Genomic DNA, 24,148 nt, shown 5'->3' with positions numbered 1-24,148 from the left:
TTTTCTCTTAACTAAATATCAGATAATTTTCAGTATAATAACTTATAGCTATGAAATGTTAAAACTTGCTGCTGCTTTCCCAAGTTAAAACATTTTTACATCTGACCAAAACAAAATATTCCAGTGAATTAGTATAAAAAATTCAGATCAAAATGACGATTTCTATAAAAAGAAGTTTTCATTCCTAAATATATGTGTATAATCATTTAAAATCTACTTTCACAATATAGTTTTACTGCAATACATATTTCAATCTCTTCTCAATTTTAAAATTCAAAAATATAATTCTAAAAATTTTCTTTGAAAAATGCTTATTTAATAGTAAAAAAATCACAGCAAGTTAATTATTTGCTTTGCAAACTTCAGCAGAAGGTCAAAAATGGCTCCAAAAATTAATAAAAGGGAACAAGGAGAGTTCATGCCCATCTCTTTAAACTCAATAAATAAATAAAATAATAATGATCTATCACCAAACAAAACTGAATACATTAAAGCAATTGTCTATGTACTCATCTCCACCCTTGCAATACTGTTCTAAGAATAAAACATAAGTATATATGATATATAATTATTAAACATAAACTAATATTTAATGGAAACAAGTTTGAGAATAAACTCAACTCCATAGAAGTTTTCAAGTAATTAAATATTAACTTTAAAATAGTACTTATATTTTAACGCGACCACCTTGATACAATGTGGCAATTTTTTACAGATGAAAAGATAAAAATTACTTATTGAGTGCAAGTTGGTGGTTTTCGTGCCCTTTTTTTTAGAAAAATTCCCAAGCTATCAATATTTATCATAATTCAGTAAATATTACCAACATAAGAAAAGAAACCATACTTTGACAATTTAAATTATGAATATGAATTATTAAATAAAGATCAAGTGATAAATTAAAAAGTAAAACACATATCCTTCTTCAAATCTTTCTATAATTTTTTTGCACTATTCGTTTTCCAAAGAACACAGCAATATGTTTTCGCTTAAAAAAAACAACAAAGAGTTGCGGAGACTTGGCTTCATGCAACACTCAGAAATTATGGCTATCTAGGAAACTCATTTACTCATTGCTCTTTTGGAAAATTTTAATAAAAATTCAGTATTCCTGCAGAAATTTTACCACAGTATCTTCCATTGCTAGCAAATTCCATAATCTCATATTTTAAAACTAAGGCCAAAAAATATCATGATTTGTTTATAAAAACCAATGGAACTTAAAATGCAACAAAAAACAAAAAAAAAAAAAAAAAAAGAACACACATGAAAATGGTGTTGCTTGACTAAAGGATTGCGGTTACTGCACTGCTGCCAAAGTTTGCCACATCATGAAAATTTAGCGACTTCTACTAGTGTTTGCATTATATACAAGTACCTTACAAATATAATTTCTTCAAAAACTTATAATATTCACATATACCGTCTTTTTCCAAAAATAAGACACTGTCTTACTTTCTTTTTTGGTCCAAAATACGCGTTAGGGCTTATTTTCGGGAAAGGGCAAAAATTAAAGTATATTTATATATTTTTATTTAATATTTATTTTACACAGAATACTGAAATTTAAATTTATTCAGTTACAGTCATGTCATCTTCTTCTGGAACATTGTCATAAATAAAATTCTGAATTATATTCTGATTTTTTTCCAAATCCATTTCCTGTTGAATCATTGGTCCGAATCTTGCAATATAGCTATCGTTAAATGAATATTTCTTGTCTAAGTAGCCTGTTCGTAGTGCATTGGAAACATCACTATCAGTTATTTTGTCCCCTGAATTTTTTACCCAGTTCACAACTTCTTGTAAGCCTGATTTTACAAAATTACCTCGATGATTTCTCACCATTCTGTTTTCAATATATTCATTGATTTTCATCCGCAAATGATCCTTGAATGGCTTGTTTATTGCAATGTCAAGTGTCTAGAGGTAACCAGTCATTCCTGACGGAATATTATTTATTTTTACTCATCAATCACCCCTTTTGATTTTCGACTCATTCTGTGGGGGTTGGAAAAAGGTCGCTGCGTCGTATGTGTCTCGGGGGTTACGGTTCAGCCCAAATTTCACCCCGACAAGAGTCTGCCGACGCTAACGGATGATGATGCCTTTCCTGTGAACGTATCTCTCTCAGGGCAAACAATGAACTGGTTAAGATAAATTCCAAGAATTAATTTGAAACGAACTGTAGAGGTAAACAATTAATTTCTCGGAATATTTTGTTTCAAACATTTCTCTGAAATACGAGTATTAGGAAAGCTAAACATATTATTACTTATACTTAATAAATCAACAGCATTTTTTAACGAATTCTTTTTGTCACATTATTTTAACTAGGGATTATTTTCGGGGGATGTCTTATTTTACAAAAAGTTCCGAAAATCACGATAGGGCTTATTTTCGAAGGATGTCTTATTTTACAAAAAGTTCCAAAAATCACGATAGGGCTTATTTTCGGAAGATGTCTTATTTTCAGAAAAAGACGGTATTTTGAAGAAAATTTGCAAGGTCACTATTAAAAACTTTTCTTATTAAAATTATTCATTAAAATTACTATTATGTCACTAAATAAAAATATTCATTAAAATTACTATTATGTCACTAAAATAACAATCTCATGGAAATCTGTAGTTTAAATTAATATCTAATTACACATAAACAGTAGACTCCCATTTAACCAGGGAAATTCAGGAGACAAGATACATGATTGATTAAACAGGTGGGGGGACATACGAAACAGAAATAACTTGCATTTTAATTTTAAGCTATACTATTAACCATTTACCTGCATTTTTAAGCAGTTTAATTTGACAAATAAATTTGTTATGTAAATTAAATCAACATTCAAAACAAGAAAAGGCTATAAAACAGAAATCCCCCCATTATTCTTGTGTTTCAACAGAAGTCACTGGAAAGCACACTGGCAGTGGTATACTTAATTTATTTTTATGATTTAGCAATTTAATGTCAATAGATTAAAATTACAAGTAACTATAGATAAAAAAATTTCCTAAATACTGTGATATCTGCTAAAATTGATATTATAGCTCACTTTTTTTTTTCATTTCCTGTAGAAATTTTGCTTTATTCCAAAGGTATGCAATAGTAATTTTTGATACGCAAATTTAACCTTTTTTTCAGATGGGCCTGGTTAATCCTCTATATATATCTGCCCTCAGTTAACCAGAAGGTGAATGTAATTATTTATTCTCCTGGTTGGAAAAAGATTTAAAACAATTATACATTAAGATGTGCTAAATACTCACAACATTACAAAATTACTTGTGTCTTTTTAATGCAACGTTTTCCCAGATTTTTAATTATTTCGTTCTCTTTAACTACCTTTTGAGCGTTTCATTATGGATGATTTTTGAGTTTTTAATTTATTAACTCATTGTTGTTTAATGTAATTTTCAATACAGCACCATTTTTTTAAAATGGCTACTGTTTTTCACACGTTAGCTTGGCAAAAAATTAGTCACTAATGATTACCAACTTTGTGGGAGGGTTAGGCAGATAATCTAGGAGTACTGCATTTTTCTTACATTTTTATGTAAAGCTATTGGAAGCTTTTTAAACTCTAATGTATATATCAGCTACTTTTCTGCTGCAAACAACCCATAATAATTAATTCTATTTTATGCCTTTCCGAAAAGCTGCCATAACCTTTGATGCCCGTCATAACATTATTATCTGTGTAGAAAGAAACATGATTTGATATAATAAATTTAAATTACCTAATTTATCAGTAATCATCACTGAAATTTTCTGACTAGTTGAGTCCCCCAAGAAATTTAGGAAGACACTAAATAGCACTTATTTCATCCTTTGCCTCATTAAAATAAGTTGCGACTATTGGATAGTACTTGCAATCATTTTTGCTGCTTTTATCCCTACACAATGCCTAGACAATAACTAGACTCTCTAACTTATCAGATGCTTTTGATCAGCATTTTCCATCTCACTAAGAATGGCAGATGTTTTCGTTCTAGCACATGAATATGTCTTTATAACATCCAAATCTTTATCTTTATAACATCTTCCTAAATATAAGACCAACGTAATCTGAAGCATTGAAGGCAATATGATGTTGAATTAAAAAGTTTGTTAACAAATATTCAGCCTGGATAGCATGAAAATCAAAATTAGCAGATTTTTTTTTTAAACTTTAAAACGATGCTAACTTATGATTTTTAGCCCATCTTCAACATCTGATTTACGTTTTTTGATTTTAAATGCTTCACAATATTATTTCTTCTACCATGAATTAATTATGTAATAAAATTGCATTTACATATGTTGCACGATGCAAAAATGCTTCTTTTTGTGATTCTTCAATACAAACAATATCAATAGCATTTTAGACCAACTTACATCCTGGAAAGTTGATATGCTAAATTACTAGGAATATTCTTTTTTCTTCTCCTTTTATCAGACCATGTGCAAGTAATATTTGACACTACCAGATATAGTTTGCAGTCACCATATAGATATCCAATTTGGCTAGACGAAATTTTGACAGACAGATTACAAAGAATCACCAAACATTAAAATCAGATACTTTAAACAAGAAAGTGGGAGATATATTCTTTGTTTTCATATACTTACTTTTATTAAATTAAAGACATCATAATAATGTTAATTTATTTGAAAGAAGTATGAAGAAGTTTGAAAATCATCAACTCAAATGTTGGAAAACTAAACCCACTTTAAAGTCGGTAAAATGGTCATGAATTGCCAAATCTAGTGATGTACAGTGTAAGAATGTGGAAATGATGAAATATTCCAACATTTCTTCCCCCTTCTCTAAAAAAGTGGATTTGTGCAATCACACAGTGAAGAACAGTCAAATTTAAGATTAATCTGTCACATCTAGTCTAAAATTATCAGAAATGAGACAACATCATTGTATATGCACAGAGATCTGCATTTGCATCCAGAAGTTTTGGATTATTATGAATGGTACTCTTCTGTTATTGAGACCAGGTTCAGAAATGTATGTATGTATGCCTGGATGTACGTACAAACATACATATACTTTTTAATGCGGTCCTGAAATGTGCAAAAGTGTATCTTATGAACAATTTAGGTACTTCAGATCTTTGATTATTAATGAACAACATTTGACAGGAAAGCAACTGAAGCTTAAGATATTTTTTCACTCTTCTAATATGCAGCTGTAAAACTTTTTTTTTGCTAACAATATGGTATATACATTAAATACTTTACATCATACAGCATACTCAAGCATAATACGGTATTTTAAGTACTGTACATAATACAATGAACTTCTGAATTTAAGTACTCCCTTTCATACCAATTCATCTAATAAATTGAGAGTTTATTATACCCATAAAAGAAAGAAATCACACATCCGCAAATATTTCAATTCTATTCCCATATTTAATATAAATAATATTTTGAATCTGAAAATATATTTGGCAACGATGGATATCATGAGACCAGCATATCCTGATTTAAATAAAACAATTCACTGTATTTTAAATAAATACTATAACATAATGCTGTATTTTAATTACATATTTCTAAATTCATTTCTTGTTTATTTTATTTTAGGTCAATGTCTGTTAAGCTCATGATTAAAACTATAAAATTTAATATTGTTTCAGAAGTATTAAAATTTTCATAAAGTACATAATATAAATTAAACATTTTGTCCATTATAGTTCTAAAATCAGAGATAGGTGCATGAAATGAAAAATAATAATAAGCTTTCTGGATAAAATATAAAATCATGAGCAGTAAAAACAATGCAGAGTACAGTTTTAAGCAATCGGTTCAGAAAACAAGGAAAGTGGTATACTTATTGACAACTGTATAAAATGCAAATGCTTGCATGAAACATTTTCATTTTAGTTTATTATCAAGAGAAAACTTTAACTGACATTGAAAAACTTTAATAATAATATTAAAATATATATATATATATATATAGTAAAATTTTATCACTTTTGACTGCAGATAGAAAGAGCCTCCTCTTGATTTATCGTTGACAGCAAAAAGATGTTCGTAGGATTTTAGAATTTCTTCAGGATTTAACTGTTGGACATTTAGGATATCTTTTGCTTCCTTAAAGAAAAAAAAATCTACTATGTAGAACGCTTCTAAAACTGAGTAGAATACATATTTAAATACAGTTAGAAATGAATTTAAATAGTTAGTATAATATTTGGCTTTGGAGCCTTTTAATTGTTTTTACTATCAAATAAAAACAGAATATTGCCAGCTGCTACAGCTACTATCGTGCATCTATTAGCAAGTTAATTTTATTTTGAAACATATATTTAAAATAAAATCAACTGCAAAATCAAGCTTTAAATATATGATTTGATGAATGAAATAATAAGGAAAATTCCTACGCTTAATGTTTAATTTCAAAATTTTCATAAGTAAAACTTTTACCATTTTACAAAACTAGAAAATGAAAAAATAACTTAGGACAGATTTACAAATTAAACACTAGAGCAGCGATTCTCAATCGGTGGTACACAAGAGAAGAATAGGTGGCACACAAAGAAAAAAAAAAGTATTTTTAAATATTAAATTCAAAAATTAAATACACCAACATCCTGTTTAAGTTTTTTCTCTAACACTCGTAAATTTATATGATCTGACCTTTGTTCAAGGTCAAATCATATAAACCATTTTCCGGGCTGTTATTACTCTATTTTCAATTAGAATCATTTTGTATGTCAATTTACTGTCTCCAACAGCAGGTATTTGCTTCTTGTTGCTTTGTATCCCTTACTTTTTTATGTGATTTGAGAAAATTGTTTGTTTTTGAAGAATTCATAATATATTGTGCATTTAAATATTTGTGAACAAATAATAAAATAAATCTAGATTTTCAAAATGGAAAAATGGTTAGGATTGACTAAGTGGAAAAGTGATGATTCACAGGTGATGGAATCCAGGAAATCTACTAGCACAAAGAATACTAGGGGGGGGGGGAATTGTTTACAGAAAAATCTAGTGAAAGTTATTTATCATTTGAGTTTACTTGGAATGGAGATGAAATGGACTATCAATCTCAATGTGTTGTTTGTGAGGAACTGTTATCCAGTCAAAGTATTAAATTTTCATTTCTTAAAAGACATCTTGAATCTGAGCATTCCACTTTAAAAGATAAATCTGAAGAATATTTTAAAAGGAAATTATCAGAGTTCAAACATAGTAAACAACTAAGGAATGGTAAAAGTGACTACTTCAAGTGAAAAAACTTTAGAAGCTAGTTACCTAGTAAACCTAAGAACTGACAAGACTAGGCAGGCTCACACTATTGAAGAAAAGCTTATATTACCAGCAGCTAAAGATATTGTTTTAACATTATTCAACAAAAAAGTGGCTTACGAACTTAATATTCTATCATCAAATAATACAGCAAGTTGACGAAATCATGAAATCGCAAATTCCATAAAAAAGAGACACTTTTTCAAAAAATAGAACATAATGAATTTTGCATCGCAACTGTATGAAAGTACTCATATAATGAACTTCGTTCAATTATTAGCTTACATATGTTTCGAAAAAGAAATACAAATTGTCAAAGAGTATTTATTTCATGAATCTCTTCATGATAGAGCAACTGCAAATGAAATTTTCAAAGTAATTGACAATTTTATTGATATTCCTTGGAATAAGTGAATTGCCATATGCAGTGACAGAGCTCGGGTTTTAACAGGAAAATATTCCAGTGTTATTTCTCAAATAAAGATAGTGACATCTGAAACTAAATTTACTCACTGCTCCATTCATCATGAAAGTTTAGTAGCCAAACCAATCACCAAACAATCTGAAAATTGTTTTGAATCAAGCTATGAAAATTGTTAAATTTTATTACAAGCCAAGCTTTAAATTCAAGAATATTTAAGATTTTATGCCAAGAGGGCAGTGAACATGAAATGCTTTCGTTACATTCCAAAGTAAGAGTGATTATCATCAGCCAAAGTCTTAAACCATCTTTTTGAACTATGATCCTAAATTCAAATTTTCCTCTGTGATTCAATTTTTTAAATTGCAAAAATTATTTATTTAGTGAATTATGGTTGCCCTGTTTAGCATATTTAGCTCATATTTTTGGAAAGTGATTTAAATTTAGGATTACAAGTACAAAGTGGTAATTTGTTTACCATTAGAGATAAATGCAATTATATAAAAAAAAACTCAAACTAATAATCAAGGACTTGGATACTAATATTTTAAGCATTTTACCACTTTTAGAAAGTTTTCTAACTACAAATAATTTTAAAATAAAAGAAAATTAGCATCCAACATTAAAAATCATTGTTTTTCATTGATAAATAATTTCAACACGTATTTTCCTGAGGATCATGAAAAAGAAAATTGGATTAGAAATTCATTTTGTTCAAATGTACCCGAAATTTTATATTGTGGAGGAAAAGAACAATTAATAGACATTTCCTGTGATTGAATTCCAATGAAGATTTCAAAAATAACACATTTGTTCACGTTTTGCTGAACCGGAAAAAAAAAAAAGAATTTAAAGACATTCCAAACAAAGGTATCGCATTTCTATTGCCTTTTTGCACAACCTACTTGTGTGAACAAGGAATTTCTTCCACGTTATATTTGAAAAATAAATACAAAATAAAATAAAAAGCAGATTCCAATTTTATGGTTAAAACTAAGTGAAATTACACCAGACATAAAAAAAAATTCATCTCTCTTTAAACAGGCCCAAATTTCACACTAAATTTTAGATTAAAGTATTATAACTTAAATTTTGATAGTTAAAATGGTAACCAATTTTTAATCTAATAGTTTTGATGTGTGCATGTTTAATACAAACAGCCAACAGACTATGCAAATGGCAAAAAAGTGTTCTTTAAATACTTCTTTTAAGAAATTGAAAAATAATCAATGTAAAATGTAGTGGTGTATTAAAGTTTTTAAATTTTTGTTTAGGTGGTATGCATTAGTCAAAAAGTTGAGAACCACTGCACAACAGAAAAAATTAGGAAAAATCAATGAGTAAATTAGTACTGAATGATGCCCATGTACCTGATATTTAAAATATGGAGGAAAATTATTTCTTTTTCGGTTTTGGATATAAAAAAATTAACAGTAATTTAATAAAAAAAAGGGCATTTTTATTATCTACCATGCTTATAAACTTACTACACAGTACAGAAACAGCACTTTTTTACAGCTGTCTTGAATCTTTTGAACAGACTAAAACAGCAAAATCCCATACTTTCATACATATAGCTGACAAAGAGAGAGAGAGAGAGAAAAAACTGAATCGAACTAGTTAAATAAGCAAAGCTGAGTGTGGGTATATTCCTGAAAAAATACATGTCTTTGAGAAGAAAAACTGGCTATATTTATATCATAGTTAAGAACAGTCATAAAAACCTTCATACAGCCAAACTATTTAGTTACTGCAAATGAAAGGTAAGCAGCTTCCAATGTTCTATAGTTCAGACAGAAAGACAAAACTCTGTATAATGTAGCGCATAGAACATGTTATTATCACTTGACTTATTACTGCTAATGTTTTTGGTTCATACAGCACTTTTAAAAAAATAAATTACGATCTACCATATTTATAATAATTGAGAAATTTTATGCAACCATCTTGGTGAAATTTGATGATTTTTAACAAAACAAGGAGTAAGTTACTTATATGGTGCAGGCTGCAAATTTACTGAGCCTCCCCTCTTTTCCTTTTTCCAAGGAAGATTCCCAAACAATTAATATTTATCATAAACTAGCAAACATCATCAACAATCAAAAGAAAATACAGTTTAGTATTTTAAAATACAAACTTTAATTATCAAATAAAGATTATATAAAACATTAAAAGAATAAAACACTTGCTCTACACATGAAATGAAATCCTTCTGCGATTTCTTTGTGCTGTTTTCCCCCATGTACAGAATGATCTTTTTTCACTTAAACGAAATCAGAGAATTGCATAAATATCGTATCGTGCACAACCTAGGCATTGTGTACTGGCTGTCTTTCAAACACATCTCACCACTGTCCCTTTAGCTATTTTATGGCAAAATGCTGTATTCCTGTAAAATGTTTACACAGTTTCTTCCACTGTAGTCAAATTCCAGAAGTGTGTGTTTGAAAATTAAGGGAAAAATAAAAATGGTTGAAATTTGAAATACATCAAAAGAACACAAATGGAAATGGTGCCATTGCTTCACTGAAGGATAAGCATGGTTGTCAGAGTATGGCACGTTCTGAAAATGTGACGCCTTTTTACTAAGGTGGTTGTGATACCATGTATCTATAATTTATCTGTGGATGTCAGACTAATAGTGTGTGTTCAAATTTTTTTATCATGCAAAGCTAATTTGGCTATACTTTTAAATCCACCATAAATATACTGCCAGAAGTGGAGTGGAAATAAATTCTTTAATAAAATAAATGAAGCCAGTTGAAAGTAACAAGTTTATATTTTTGGCCTTAAAAAGCAACAAGAATCATGTAATAAATGTTCCTTTATTTTATTTTATAAAAATATATGTTTAAAAATGTTAGATATGTATGCTTTTCCCTCTGCTAAATGTGTAATCTAAGAGGTTTTCCTCATTTCTATGCAATTTAAGAGGATTTTATGTACATTATGCAAGAATTTTATATCAATACTTAGTGAATTTTTTTTATTAATTGTTGGCAAAAATCTACCATATTTAATTACTTGAAATCATTACTTAATATATCGAGTATCAATTTTTAAAATATTTATATTTGAATTCTTGAAAATTTAAAGAAAAGCAGTTCTCTTCCAATTTAACTAAATTAAAGATTTACTTTTGCCTACTTTAAAAATATTTCATTGCATATGCAAAATATACTGAGTCATTTGGAATGGTCTGTAGTTTTTGATATTAAATACAAATGAAGTACATTAACATAAAATATTAATGATCCACATAAACACCATTTTGTTTTATGACTTTTTGCTGCATCTACAGAAGCTGAAAGATTCCTTTATTTTATTAAAATAGTCTTACGTTTATACATGAAGTTATCAAGGAGCTTTATGATCATCTCCAAAAAAGTGAACTGTAGGCCATTAAAAGAATTTAGAAGTGACCTAAAGAGATGAAAAATCTACAGAGGCTAGACCTAGTGAACATGGGATGACACAAAACAACCCTGCCCTAGTTTGACATTCAAATCTTTGTTTGATACTCTTCGAAATGTGGGCATTGCCATCATGAAAAACAACTCAACAACTGATCAGTTCAGTGATATGCTTCAATTTCTGCTTTCAAAACTGCCACTTAAAAAGAGAACTTTTCAAAATTTATTGTATAATGTAGTGCCAAAAATTCATGATCTACAATTCTTTTGTAGTCCCATCATATGGACAGCATTACTTTTTTGAGATGCAATTTCCCCTCTCGATGTTACCAAAGGAGAATCTTTTGGTTTATCCAAAGATCTTTTTCGTAAAGCATTATGGTATATACCTTGCCCTGCTCATTTCAGTAATAAGCCATTTAAAAAAAAATCTGATGTGTACACCACATGACTTCCTTGTATTGGAATATTAAATTATACGGATTTTTTCTTGCATTTCATTTAAACTTATTGGATTGAATTAAATCTACTTCGCCGACAGCGCATAAACCACAACAGAATAAATGCATTCTTTAAAATTCACTCTAGTATTTGTTTACCATAGCGACACTCTGGTGCTAGATTCACTTAACAGTATTAATAGTTATATAACAGTTAACTTATATAATAATTATATAATGGAAACTAAGTTAACTGTTACATAATCCAATAATTATATAACAGTTAACGTATATATTTCGTTTATATTATAACTCAACATGCACAAAATTTATATCATTTAAAGAACAGAAATATCTAATCGTTGCCACATGTTCTATTCAAATACTATAATAAAGCTAGAATGATGTATAAAAGAAATTAAGCAAACAAAACAAAAAAGGAACAGTTTTTCACAGACGATTGAGTATTTCTCATTTAATTAATTCAGTTCTCACTTCACGAGAAGGCAAAAATACATAAAAACTCAAAATATCTATATTAAAAATTACAAAGTAAATCTCAAACACTTATTTCCTCGAAAAAATTCCAGAAAGAATTAGGCATGATTTAATTGGCAATAATAAATGAATGCGTTATCTTTGTTGTTGAGAAGCTAAGTTTCTCTAGATTGGCAACAAATCCACTAGTCTCCTGTTTCAAATGTAAACATCAATGGCCGCCATTAAAAACAGGCTTAGCGGCAATTAAACAACTTTAAAATTGCTGATAATTCTAAAAATATTGCACACAGATTTACTAAAGGCATAAAATCCTTAACCGGAAGATAAAAACAACATAATTCAATCATTTTTAAAGCAAAAAATGTACAATTTACAAACATATAAGAGTAAAGAAACTGAGATCACTGAGCCGGGTAACAGAGTGGATATATATATATAAATATATTGTTTCATAAGAAAAAATTGAATTTAATTAAATAAATACAAATTTAATTAAATAATTCTTTGCACCACTGCTGCAAGGAATGAAATTTAAATTTAAACAAATTTAAATTTTAAAGGGCCAACTCTTTTCAAAAGTCTCAATTATAGCCCGAATTGAGTGAAGATTTTAATCTTCTTCTAATTTTCCATACTTTAGCCAGTATGTAGTTAAGTTTTGATATACCAGTTGAAATCAAGTTAATTTAACTTTCAATATTTTCTTTCATTAAATTTAACTACTTTAAGGAATTTTTAGAAAATTTCTAGTTTCTTTTTTTTTTTTTTTTTTTTTTTTTTTTTTTTTTTTTTTTTTTATAAGGACTTTGTCTCAGAAAATTTTAGGACATTTTTTGACATTTTAAATTTTACTTTTAAACTTAAATTTTAAGCATTTAATTTTTACTTAATTACGTTAATTATTTGCATTGCAATATTTTCACAATTTTTCAACAGACCACACATTTCACATTACAAACAGTTTACATTTATTAATTCACATTACCATTTACTCTATTTTACTTAAGCAAACTTACATCTCTTGATTAACTCCCTAAATAATTGATTGTTAAAATTAAAACTTGAATTGCATACTTTTAGGATTTTTAATTTTTAATTTAATTTAATTTAATTTTTTCTAGATTTATTTATTTTTATTTTAATGTTTGCAAAAAAAATTTAATATAACAAAGATAGCAGCTTGGCACTCAACTTTACCTACATAAGCGCCATCTATATAATTCATTTGAAGAACACACTTACTTCTCTTTAAAAACATTTTTGCAGACCACAACGCTCATATAGTAGGTAAGTTAGAATTAAAACTTACTATTTACTTGCTTTAAGTATTTTTTAAAAATTTTTTATGTAGTATTTAAATATTTTCTGGATATGTAATTATTTTTTAAGTATACATATTTTTTAAAAATTGTGAATTAGTTCTTTTTGTTTCTTATTAGTTTTTATGTATTATGTCTAGTTCTTTTTTAGTTTCTTTTTATTGATATGCATATTCGTGTCGGGGAGGTTTCTGTAGACAAGGGATTCTAAAATACATTGGTTTCTAAATTATTTTTTATAAAAAATTAATTTAAAAAAAAAGTTTAATTTAAAACTTGACTTTACTTGCTTGTTTTTCAAAAGAATTCTTTAATTTTTTTCTTTTTTGAACTTTAATTCTTAAATGCTAATTTATAAAGGTACCACTTTATTGGTATTTCTTTTTTGGACATTCTTCACTCTTTACTTTTGGTTTTGACTTTTACCCTTGCCTACATGAATGACGAAACACAAATTGAATGATTGGAGAGTTAGGTTGAGGCAACTTCCCCTTGAGAAGTCTGTCTCCTGCCTGCTCAACAGTCATTCACTTATGCATTTAAAAAAAAATTTTTTTTGAATTAATTTTAATTTGCTAAATTATTGAATTTATTTTCATGGATTGTTTTTGCACTTGATTTGCTTATACTTCTGAATTTAAATGATATTGTAGATTAGTTCGAGAATTAAATCTTTTATATGTTTGCACATTTTTTTTAAAAATATTTTTTAAAAAATTATTTTGGCTTTAAATTTTATTTTGGCTTTAATTTTGCTTTTTTACTTTTATACATGTTTGTTAAAATTTAAATTTAAATTTGTTTAAATATATAAATATATTTATATACGTTTGGTGCGGTCGATTGCAACCAAAATACGAGGTGCACATCTACATGTTATAGCAGTCCTATATACAAAATTTCAACGTTCTGAGGCTACTCGTTTTCGAGTTATGCAAGATACGCACGTACGTACATACGTTCGTACAGATGCCACGAAAAATTCTCTTCAGAATTTATTTTAAAGCAGTTTTATCATTTTTTTTTGAAGGAAAAGAGCATTTTATTCTGTTCTTACGTACAGATATCACACAAAAACATCGTTAAATTGCATTCGATAGCGGTCAAAATGGATATTTTCGTTGAAATATGCTGCCTGAAACTTTTTGCGATTACAATACTTCCTTTTTACTTCGCACAAGGAAGTAAAAAAGAATAGCTCCTTTCTTTTTCAACACAGAATTACATGCCAAAAGCAAGCATGTTTTGCTCTGTGAAAGTACGAGATATCAACACATCATAGAAGCTAATGTATCAAATCTTCTTCAAATGATCATGTGTTGTTCTTTTTAGAATACTTATTCTATTTGATAGTTCCTGAACTGTATAATATAGATTTTCAGCTATTAGATCCTTTGCTTACAAGGATGTTTGTCCAGAGAAGACATCATCTTCAAGGCTGAAATTTCCACTCTTAAACAACCTTTGAGCTATGTCAGAAAAGCACTTTTTTCATATATAGCACACATTTTATGAGCAATCTAACTTGTTTAACAAATTTCCTTTTTTAAAATAAAAGAGCATAACATGATGAAATACTTTGAGAAAAAAATTATAACAGTTTGTTCTTAGTTATAGTATCAACTTCTCATCTCCAGTAATCAGCAATTAAAAAAAAAAAAAAGTTTTGTTTCCTTCTTTTCAGCAAAGAATTGCATACCCTAACTCAAGCAAGCATATTCTGCTCTGTTAAAGTATGGGGTGATCGGGTTGGTAGCACAGCTCCTTGTTTACAGAGGATAGGCATAATCTTCAAAGCTGAAATTTCCACACTTCTTCTCAAACCACCTCTGAACTGTGTCACCAGAAACAGCACTTTCTCTACATATAGCACAAATTTTACTATCAGTCTGACTAGCATTTTTCCGCTTTTTTTTTTTTTTTTTTTTTTTAAATAAAAGAGCATAATATGATGAAAATTAACATTTGGATTCTTATAAGGAGTGAATGAGATAGGAGCAGATATTTAAATAGCCTTTCCTGCTTGCTTTATGCAACTCTAGCATGTGTTGTGATATATCTTTTCTCAGTCACTCCTTATATATTAATATTACATATACTTAGTATATATTATATTAATATATACTAAGTATATATATATACTAAGCTATTATTAGCTTAAAAAAACGTAGAACTTTCCAGATGAACCAATATATATGCAAAGGATTATTAAAATAAATGTACAAATTTTCTAACATGTATATCTGAAACACCATGAAAAAAAGAAAATAAACTTTTTTCATAATATTAAAGGTAAAAAATGTAATTAAAACTATTTTTTTTTTTTTTTTTTAAATGAAAAAGCATAGCAAAAAGGAGTCTTTACCTGTAGTGTCATGCCAAGCTTTACATTTGTTTCAGCTGTAGCTTTGTTACCTCCCCCTCTTTGAGCAGCTGCTCTTGTTGCTTTAAAATAAAATTTGTCAGAATTAGTTTGTAGTGTTTTTTAAACTATATTTAATAATGAGTTCAAATACTGCTTAAAAAAATAAAAATATAACAGAAATTACTAAACACTATTAAGTGATTCAGAGATCCATTACTTAGTGTGCAGTATGCGCATATACAATCATATACAATAAGAATTATAATTCATGGTTCCATACTAATATATAAGTACCTAATTTATCAATCAATTAGTGTAATTCTAAAATGAAACTAATTATAAGCTTTATTAAACAATTAAATCATCAAACATATTAAAAATCAATTGTTTAAACTTTATTTAAAGCCTAAAACTTCAACTACCTTTTCACCCTAAACACAATTAAGTATAAATATTTATAACTTGCTGTGCTATTCTAACAGCTGAAGACTGCTTCATTAAGAATTCAAATCTTAATTTTCTGTCAAAATTAGTAGCAAATAAAAATTTCTTAAGCAAGCTCAGGGTGATTAAAACCTGTAACAAGTTCTTTAGCAGTCTGCTTCTCAAGCTATTATTACGATGGCAAATGCAAAATGGAACACACATTTTTTTTTTTTTTTTTTTTTTTTTATCTTTTTATTTTCTTTATTTCTAGAACTATGTTTCAATCTGAATGGAAGATTTCTGTCCACAGCTATTTTGCTCAAGAGGGTAAAAACTGCCTTTGATGCTGTTATGTACAGGCCAACCAACTAAAATGAAGGAAAATGAGATTTAGCTACGTAAGTTACGTAAAATTCCTGAAAAAAAAAATTTCTAGAAATATGTTATATTCAATGAGATGCTACAAGAATTTTTTTTTTTTTTTTAACTCTGACAATAATTTAAATAGCTGGTCTATTATCATGCTAGAAATGAATATTTTAATCCTTGACCCTTTTTTCCTTAATGCACAGACTCTCAGTTTTTCGTAAGACATTAACTTTTTTCCCCCTACCTCAATAACTGCAAACAAGAATTTTACAATTCTTCAAAACCTGCTATGACGTTTACAAATTTTACTGATAACTTTAAGGTTAAGTCAATGAAACAACTTTGCATATTTGATATAAATTATCTACAGACTCCTGATAACCGACATCCACAGAACTAAGATTTAAAACAAATAGCTGGTTAACCCAGAAAAGCAAACAAAAAATATTTATATGTTGTCAGACAGAACAAAAAAATATGTATACTTGTTAAATATCTGTTTATTTAGTTAAAAAAAAGAACATTTCAAATTAATGCAAATTTTAAAAATACTAACAAAAATTATATGTATACAAAGTGACTATGACCCGAAAAGTAGAGTTAATAGCTACAGTCAAAAGTCTTTAATCCGGACGTCCATAATCCAGAATGATCTATAATCCGGACCTCAAAGCTACAAATTTTCTGCGCATGCATTTACGCATTTGCATAATACGTTTACGCATGCGCATTTAATGTATAACGGACGGTTTAAGCTAAGCTAAAATTATGTAATTATCTATTTCAGTTAATGTTGCAGATTGAGTTGTTCCTTAATTTTCTAATTGCATCCGGACCATAAAAAACTCTTGTAAGCCAAAAGGACTAAAAAAAAAGTTTACAGAAGGTATTGAGTATCAATATATCATTTAAATGCCAACATATATTATTTACCTTAATTAAATTGAATACTCATTAAATATATTGATGCAGTGAAATGCCCTCATATTGTCTTGTATTGAAGAACTAGCCGTTCCTTCGCCAATAAACTTTGCTGCCCTTGCGGATGAACAACATCGGGATTCAGAACTACAAACACTCTTGAAAAGCAAATCTTCCACCAATCTTAACTTGCAGCCTATGCAGTTGTCACCTGAAAAATCACTTTATTGTGATGTTCAGGATTCAAGATTTGGACCTTATGTTTCCACCGGGTTTCGCCATGCCATTTTGGTACTTACGTATTAACGCAACCATGCTAAAATTCGCATAAATCGCCAAATTCGGCGACCCTACTTACGGCAACCCTACATGTTATACGTAGTTTTGTAAAAAGAATTTATTTGTAAAAAGAAAAAATAACACTGGGCGTGTACTACCACAGCAATGGGTTTTTGGCGGAATTTGCTGAGAAAAGAAAGAGATTTTTTGGTTACTGTACCTAACAGAAGCGCCGTTACCCTCATGGAAAAAATTTGCGAAAATATCAAGGAAGGAAGCATCATTTATTCGGATTGCTAGAAAGGATACAATACAAGTGAGTTCGAAAATGCTGGATTTCTGCATGGAACTGTTAATCACAAATATAACTTTGTGGATCCCAACACGGGCGTTCACACACAACATGTAGAGCGCATGTGGGGCTCAGCCAAATGGCGCAACAAAAAACAGAGAGGAACAGCCTGTCATCATCTTGACTCATACCTTATCGAATTTATATGGCGCCAAGCTCAAGCTGTTAATGGCGAAGACGGTTTTCAATCAGTGCTAAAAGCAATAGCCAAAAGATTTCCGCCAAAAAAATAATTCTGCAACTTATTCAAATTCGAAACCAGAAGGGTTTGATTGCTATTTTATATTTTAAAACAAAATAATATAAAAAAACTGTATTAAAAATTATCTGCAATTAATAAATGTACATTTTCTTTCTATTCATACTTTTTTACTCAAACTTGCAAATCGCGCCAACCTGGTTGCGATAATACGTAAGTACCGCCATTTTTAGTCAGTTACATCGTCTGCCACATCCTGGCATCAAGGAAACTGATGCAGGAAAGTTTTGTATGACTTAGCATACATAGCCAACTGGACACGTTCGTGCTTGGAGTGCCAAAGATCTAAAATTGTCAGACACACCACCAGCCAACTTAAAAATTTTCATTTGCCCTCATCTGGCTTCAATCACGCGCACCACAACTTAGTTGGGCCATTGCCACCTTCTAATGGATATTCCTATATTCTTACTTGCATTGATCAATTTACTCGTGTGCACGAAGCCGTTCCTTTAGTAGATATTTCAGCTGATACAGTGGCAAAGGCATTTTACACTGTTTGGATTTCTACTGACTAGGGGCGTCAGTTCGAGTCTCAACTCTTCACATCACTAAAGTTATTAAGTATTTGGGCACTTACAAAGTGAGAACCAGCTCCTACCATCCAAGTTCCAATGGAATTGTCGACAGATTTCATCACTCCTTAAAGCAATCAATTCGATGCCACACTGCATTACAGTGGACTGATATGTTACCTACTGCACTTCTAGGTCTTCGATCACTGTTAAAAGAGGATCTGAATGCCTTTTCTGCCTAACTGGTATATGGTATTAATCTCCATTTGCCTGGAGATTTCGTACATTCAGTCAATCCATCTACCTGCAACGCAGATCCTGTTACATTTGTGCATCAGCTTAGAAACTGCATGTCAAAACTGCGGCCAGTGCCTGCCAGTGCTCGCTGCAAACAAACTGTATTCGTGCATAAAGAACTTAGAAACTCATCTAATGTTTTTCTCAGATGTGATGCTTTAAAGCCTTCTCTCGCACCACAATTTTCAGGGCCCCATCAAGTGCTAGCTCGAAACAGAAAAACATTTAAAATTTTGGTCAACAAAAAAGAAGTCGCTGTTAGTATCGGCCGTCTTAAGCCAGCATTTATCTGGATACCAGAAGCCATTGCAGTGAATGCGTCTTCACCATCACAAATTCCATCTCAAGATCCACATCTATCTCCAACGGACTTCAGTGCAAGCTGTTCCAAGTCTTCGACAGAAACCATGACTTCCGACTCATCAGATGCTACGAATTTGTAAGGTATTATTTACAACTAAATTTATAAATCAGAGTCATGATCTGTAATACATGCATATTCAGAAAGCAACAAAACTGGTATAAACTGTAAAATTAATATACAGTTAATTAACTTTAATTGTATATAAAATTAGTAAATGAAATTTCTTTACTGTCCTGATTATTTCACCAAAAGATTAAAATTAAATGTATGAATTAAAGTCATGATCTGGGATGTCTATGCCAACAGTGTGATATATGCATTTTCACAAAGAAACAGTGCAAAATTCCTAGGCCTAGTCCTGGCTATGATAACAGTTACAAGTGATAAAAGTATATCCTTACTGTTTTGTTTTATTTATTTCTCTTTATACATTTAAATAGCTTTTGGCAAATGCATAACATAAATTTTTTATAACAGGCTATAAAATTTTTAATAGTAGTGTCATTTTTATTTAAATTAGGATTAGTGCAACTTTCACTAATAGAAATCTTTCCATCAGCCTATATGAGTTACTATATCAAAGCTGACAGCATTTACTTCAGACATTTGTTAAATGACATTTGTAAAAAATACTAATGGTGTTCATGAAAAGAAACTAAAACTTTAAATTTTCACTATTCAGTGTGCAAAAATATTGTTCGGATACATCAAAACTTTCTTAATTTGTAAGTTTATGCAATACAATAAAGACAAAAAAATTACATTTGATACATACCAGCATACTCTTGTTGAAGAGCACGAGCAAATGCTCGACCAACTACCTGAGCACCCAGTACAATAACCTGAGCAATATATCTGGCCTGAAATAATAATAATAGTAATAATAATTGTTAAATTGCAAACACAAAAATTATAAAATGACCTGAAAATTATAAAATATTTTTAAATGTAGTTACTTAACATGGTTATTTTATAGCTGATGATCACAGGCCAAATAATATGTTCATAAACCACAAAACTCATTTATGTGGAATTTTATGCAATATCAGAAAAGACAAAGTGAAAAATACTGTGGTGTGAAATTTTTGAATTAGCTCAAATTTTTATTCAAAATTTTGAAATATATGATTTTTTATTTTCATACAGCTAACACTATTTAAACTTTTAACCTGCTAAGCCATATACAATAAAAGCTCATCTACAGAAAATGCCAAATGTGAGATACGTGAAAATTTTAGATAGTTTGAGTATAAAATATGGAATTTGTGTTAGAAAAGCCAAATGAATGGAAGAAATTTCTGGTCTAAAATTATGAAAACAATCATCTTATTTGTTAGCAGCTTGAATATTAAAAACCAACATTTAAAATTATACAAAATATCAAGGAAAAAAGGTGTATTTCACACATAAAAGCTGACATATTGCTAGGCTCTGAACATAAAAGCAATACATCTTATCTAATTATGAAATTACATCAAATATAAAAGTTGGCAGAGATGTTGCCAAACTTGTGCTAATCATTTTGGCAGAAGTTTAAAGGAGCAGATTACTCCAATTTTGTTAGATAATAAACAAATACAAATTATGAATGTAATGTATAAAAAACTTAAATGTATGATAATAATTTTTATGTTATATTGTCATTGTTTATCCATTTCAAATAAAGTCACATATCATGCCTTTATTCAATACCAGAATCCTTTAACTTCAAAAATACTTTACTGCATATTATCCCATTGAAGGGAGGTCCCAAATATTTAATTTACCCCCCCCCTTTTTGCTTTTCCAAAACTCGAGGGAAAAAACAGAATTTATGTCCTTCTTTAGAAAAATTAAAGTAGCTTATCAAGAATTAATTAAGTTCACAAAAAGAAAAAAAAAAGAGGCAAAGTTCTTATGATTGTGGTGTGATAGTATAATGAACTCTAAAATGATATTACAAATCTTTCCTTTATTTATTTATTAATTTTTTTCTCTGAGAGGCAGATATTTTTAAAATTTCATTTAGCTAAATGCTTAATAGTTGGGCTTTTACTGTATATGGTCCCCAGATAACAAAAAAAAAAAAAAAAAAAAAAAAAATCATTTGTGAAGTTCATGTCAAATTAGAAAAAAACGTTATTTTCCTAAAGGCACATATATGTGGTTATCATATTTTTGAATTTAAACATATAGAAATATGACCTTATAAAAATCAAATTATTAATGAAGTACTAAATATTTTACAATGTTTATCGAGAACACACCACAAGAAATACTGCATATATCCTAAGAAAAAGATCAGATATATACTTTATATATTTAAGAGATAAATTAGCATCTAAAAATTAAAGATGGAAGATGACATTAAATAGAATAACCAACATTAAGTGTATTATTAGGGACAAATAACTCTGCAAGACAGATTAAATTATAGATATTTCTTGTAAATGTTCCAAAAAAAAATCTCTAATTATGCACTATCCCATCAACCATGAAACTATTCCCATGTAACGTGATTTAGTCCCAATTATGGATAAGTGCGACGCTGAAACACGCTTGCAACATCCCTTCTTTCTTTTAATGTAATCCAAATTCATTCTCAATAAGCCACCTTTTGTATTAATGAACAAGGTATAATCTAGTATTATTTTTTTCCCTTGCATTTTTGGTTGTATGATTCCAGGGCTTATCACATTTATGATAGCAATTTGAGTCCTTTACAGATGGTTGGCTCACCAGTGGCCAAGCGAAAACGTCGCTGAACACTGGTCGTTTGGTCCGAGGTTCGAATCCCCCGGACGGGCTGGCTGCATGGGTGTTTTCGTAGTTTTCTCCATGTGTAACATGTATACGAGCCAGTTTTCCTTAAAAAGTCCTCCATGAAGACATCCCTCCCTTAAGGCAGATAGCCCTCGAGTGCTTTGCCATAATCTAATAAAACAAACCTTTACAGATGGTTGAGAGAATTGACATCTCTTGAATAGGAAAATGAACAGTGGAAATAACAGATAAAACAGTAATAAACTGGAACAGTTGCCAGCAAGAAGTGTGTACTCATGCATTCTAAACACAACAGGGGGATACTCAGATAACCGGCACTTGGCGAACTTCCTAAAATCGCGTTCGGGAACTTGGGCGATGCGCACCATATAGTGGGAGGACAGTTTAGGTTGCCAACTTAGATCTTCACTACACTAGGGAGAAAGGGAAAAGGAAAGTTCTTTGTGCAATTACCATTTTATATGGTATAAAGATATATCTTCTACATAATAATTACACAAAAGATATTAGTTTGTACACTATTTTCCTTTAGTTATGAGCTCAAAGAATTTAAATATTTCAGTCTTATTGTTTTAAAGAAAAAAATTCAATATCATTCTCTCTAATAATAACCTCATAACCTCAATTTGGGGTTTATTGTTGTTACTGGAAAATTATAATTATCCAAATTTACATAAAAATAGTAAAGAAGAAATTTCATTACATGGATATCATAGGTGCTTAACTACCTGCCAAAATTTGAAACATCATCTTTCACAGTTACCGAATGCAATGACATTTTCCGATAATCATCGCGAATGAAACAGCATCAAAACAATGAATGATGCAAATAGATGACGCAATTCCATGACCTAAAAGACATAGACTTAAATAAAATACACTATAACATGACAGCAATCCCACTAACATTCGGTGTATATTATGAAGATGATAGTTTCTTAACATTAATTCTTTTAAAAGAGAAAAACAAGAACAGGGCACACGAATCAAATACTGGAAGCACTAAACGGATCTAAGATTACCAAACAAAAATCTATATATACACCAGTTAGAATATACACAAGAGAAATGAAACTAGTAATAAAAGAAATAAAACGATGCAAAACAGAATATTAAATGAATCTTGGCAACACACTTTAAAATACGAAATAATGCCCCAATTAAAATAATAACACTAACTTACCATTCCACCGACAAAAATTTCCAAATAACGCACAAAAATTAGAAAAGTACATTAAAGCGGTTCAGAAATCTTTATTTGCCCATTCCGTTTCATAAATCCATGTGATACATTAAAGAGCATGAAAATACAGACAATTCTTTGATACAGAAGACAGACAGACAAAGTTGTCTCGCACAAGCTAAGTCTTTTAGCTCGCTGGGTGATTTTGCACCGAATCCAAAAGCGACGTTACCAGTCGCAACTGTCGAGTAAAAAAAAAAAAATCTTCAAGGTTTGACTTTAAATTACGTCCAAAGGGACTTTTTTTAAACATTTTATCCGTTACCTTTATTTATTAAATATGACGTTCTTCGCACTTAAACTATAAAATACAGTTCAACAGTAATATCACAAAATAGTTTTAAACTGAGCATTATTAGAATTTCCGACACAGAGACTCACGTGCTGGAGATTTGTACCAATCTGTAGCAATTTTGCTTTTAAGCAAGAAGAAAGATGAGGACTTTGCGGAACGCCGTTTCCTCTAGTCCGTTAAGCTCGTTAGGTTAGAAGTTGGCGAGTAAACGACCGAACTTCGGAATTTTTAGATTGGAATTGTTTACTAATTATGCGGGAAGGAGGGATTGAATGTCCTCTTTATCGCAGAATTTGGCGATATAGTTCCTTAGATGATTGCATTTTTGACACTCATTCAATCTGTGCCCAAAATC

The 24,148-nt window shown here is 29.6% G+C and overlaps 1 protein-coding gene across 1 annotated transcript in view; it reads right to left on the bottom strand.

Annotated features, from left to right (window-relative positions):
• LOC118184381 (nudix hydrolase 3-like) overlaps nt 1-23,612 on the bottom strand; it is a 31,403-nt gene extending 7,791 nt beyond the window's left edge. The window contains exons 1-4 of the mRNA XM_035354049.2: nt 23,439-23,612; nt 20,268-20,352; nt 15,711-15,790; nt 5,971-6,090 (exon numbers count right to left, since the gene is read on the bottom strand). Of these exons, the coding sequence (XP_035209940.1) occupies nt 5,971-6,090; nt 15,711-15,790; nt 20,268-20,352; nt 23,439-23,441 (288 nt within the window). The 5' untranslated portion in view covers nt 23,442-23,612. The remainder of the gene's footprint in view (nt 1-5,970; nt 6,091-15,710; nt 15,791-20,267; nt 20,353-23,438) is intronic.
• Nucleotides 23,613-24,148: the final 536 nt, after the last annotated feature.

The sequence above is a fragment of the Stegodyphus dumicola genome, chromosome 6 (genome assembly GCF_044657685.1).
Source record: "Stegodyphus dumicola isolate Sdum_Otavi_A_Nest chromosome 6, ASM4465768v1".
Classification (NCBI taxonomy): domain Eukaryota; kingdom Metazoa; phylum Arthropoda; class Arachnida; order Araneae; family Eresidae; genus Stegodyphus; species Stegodyphus dumicola.
The sequence above is the reverse complement of the archived record's forward strand: the minus strand, read 5'-3'. Positions and strand labels throughout refer to the sequence as shown.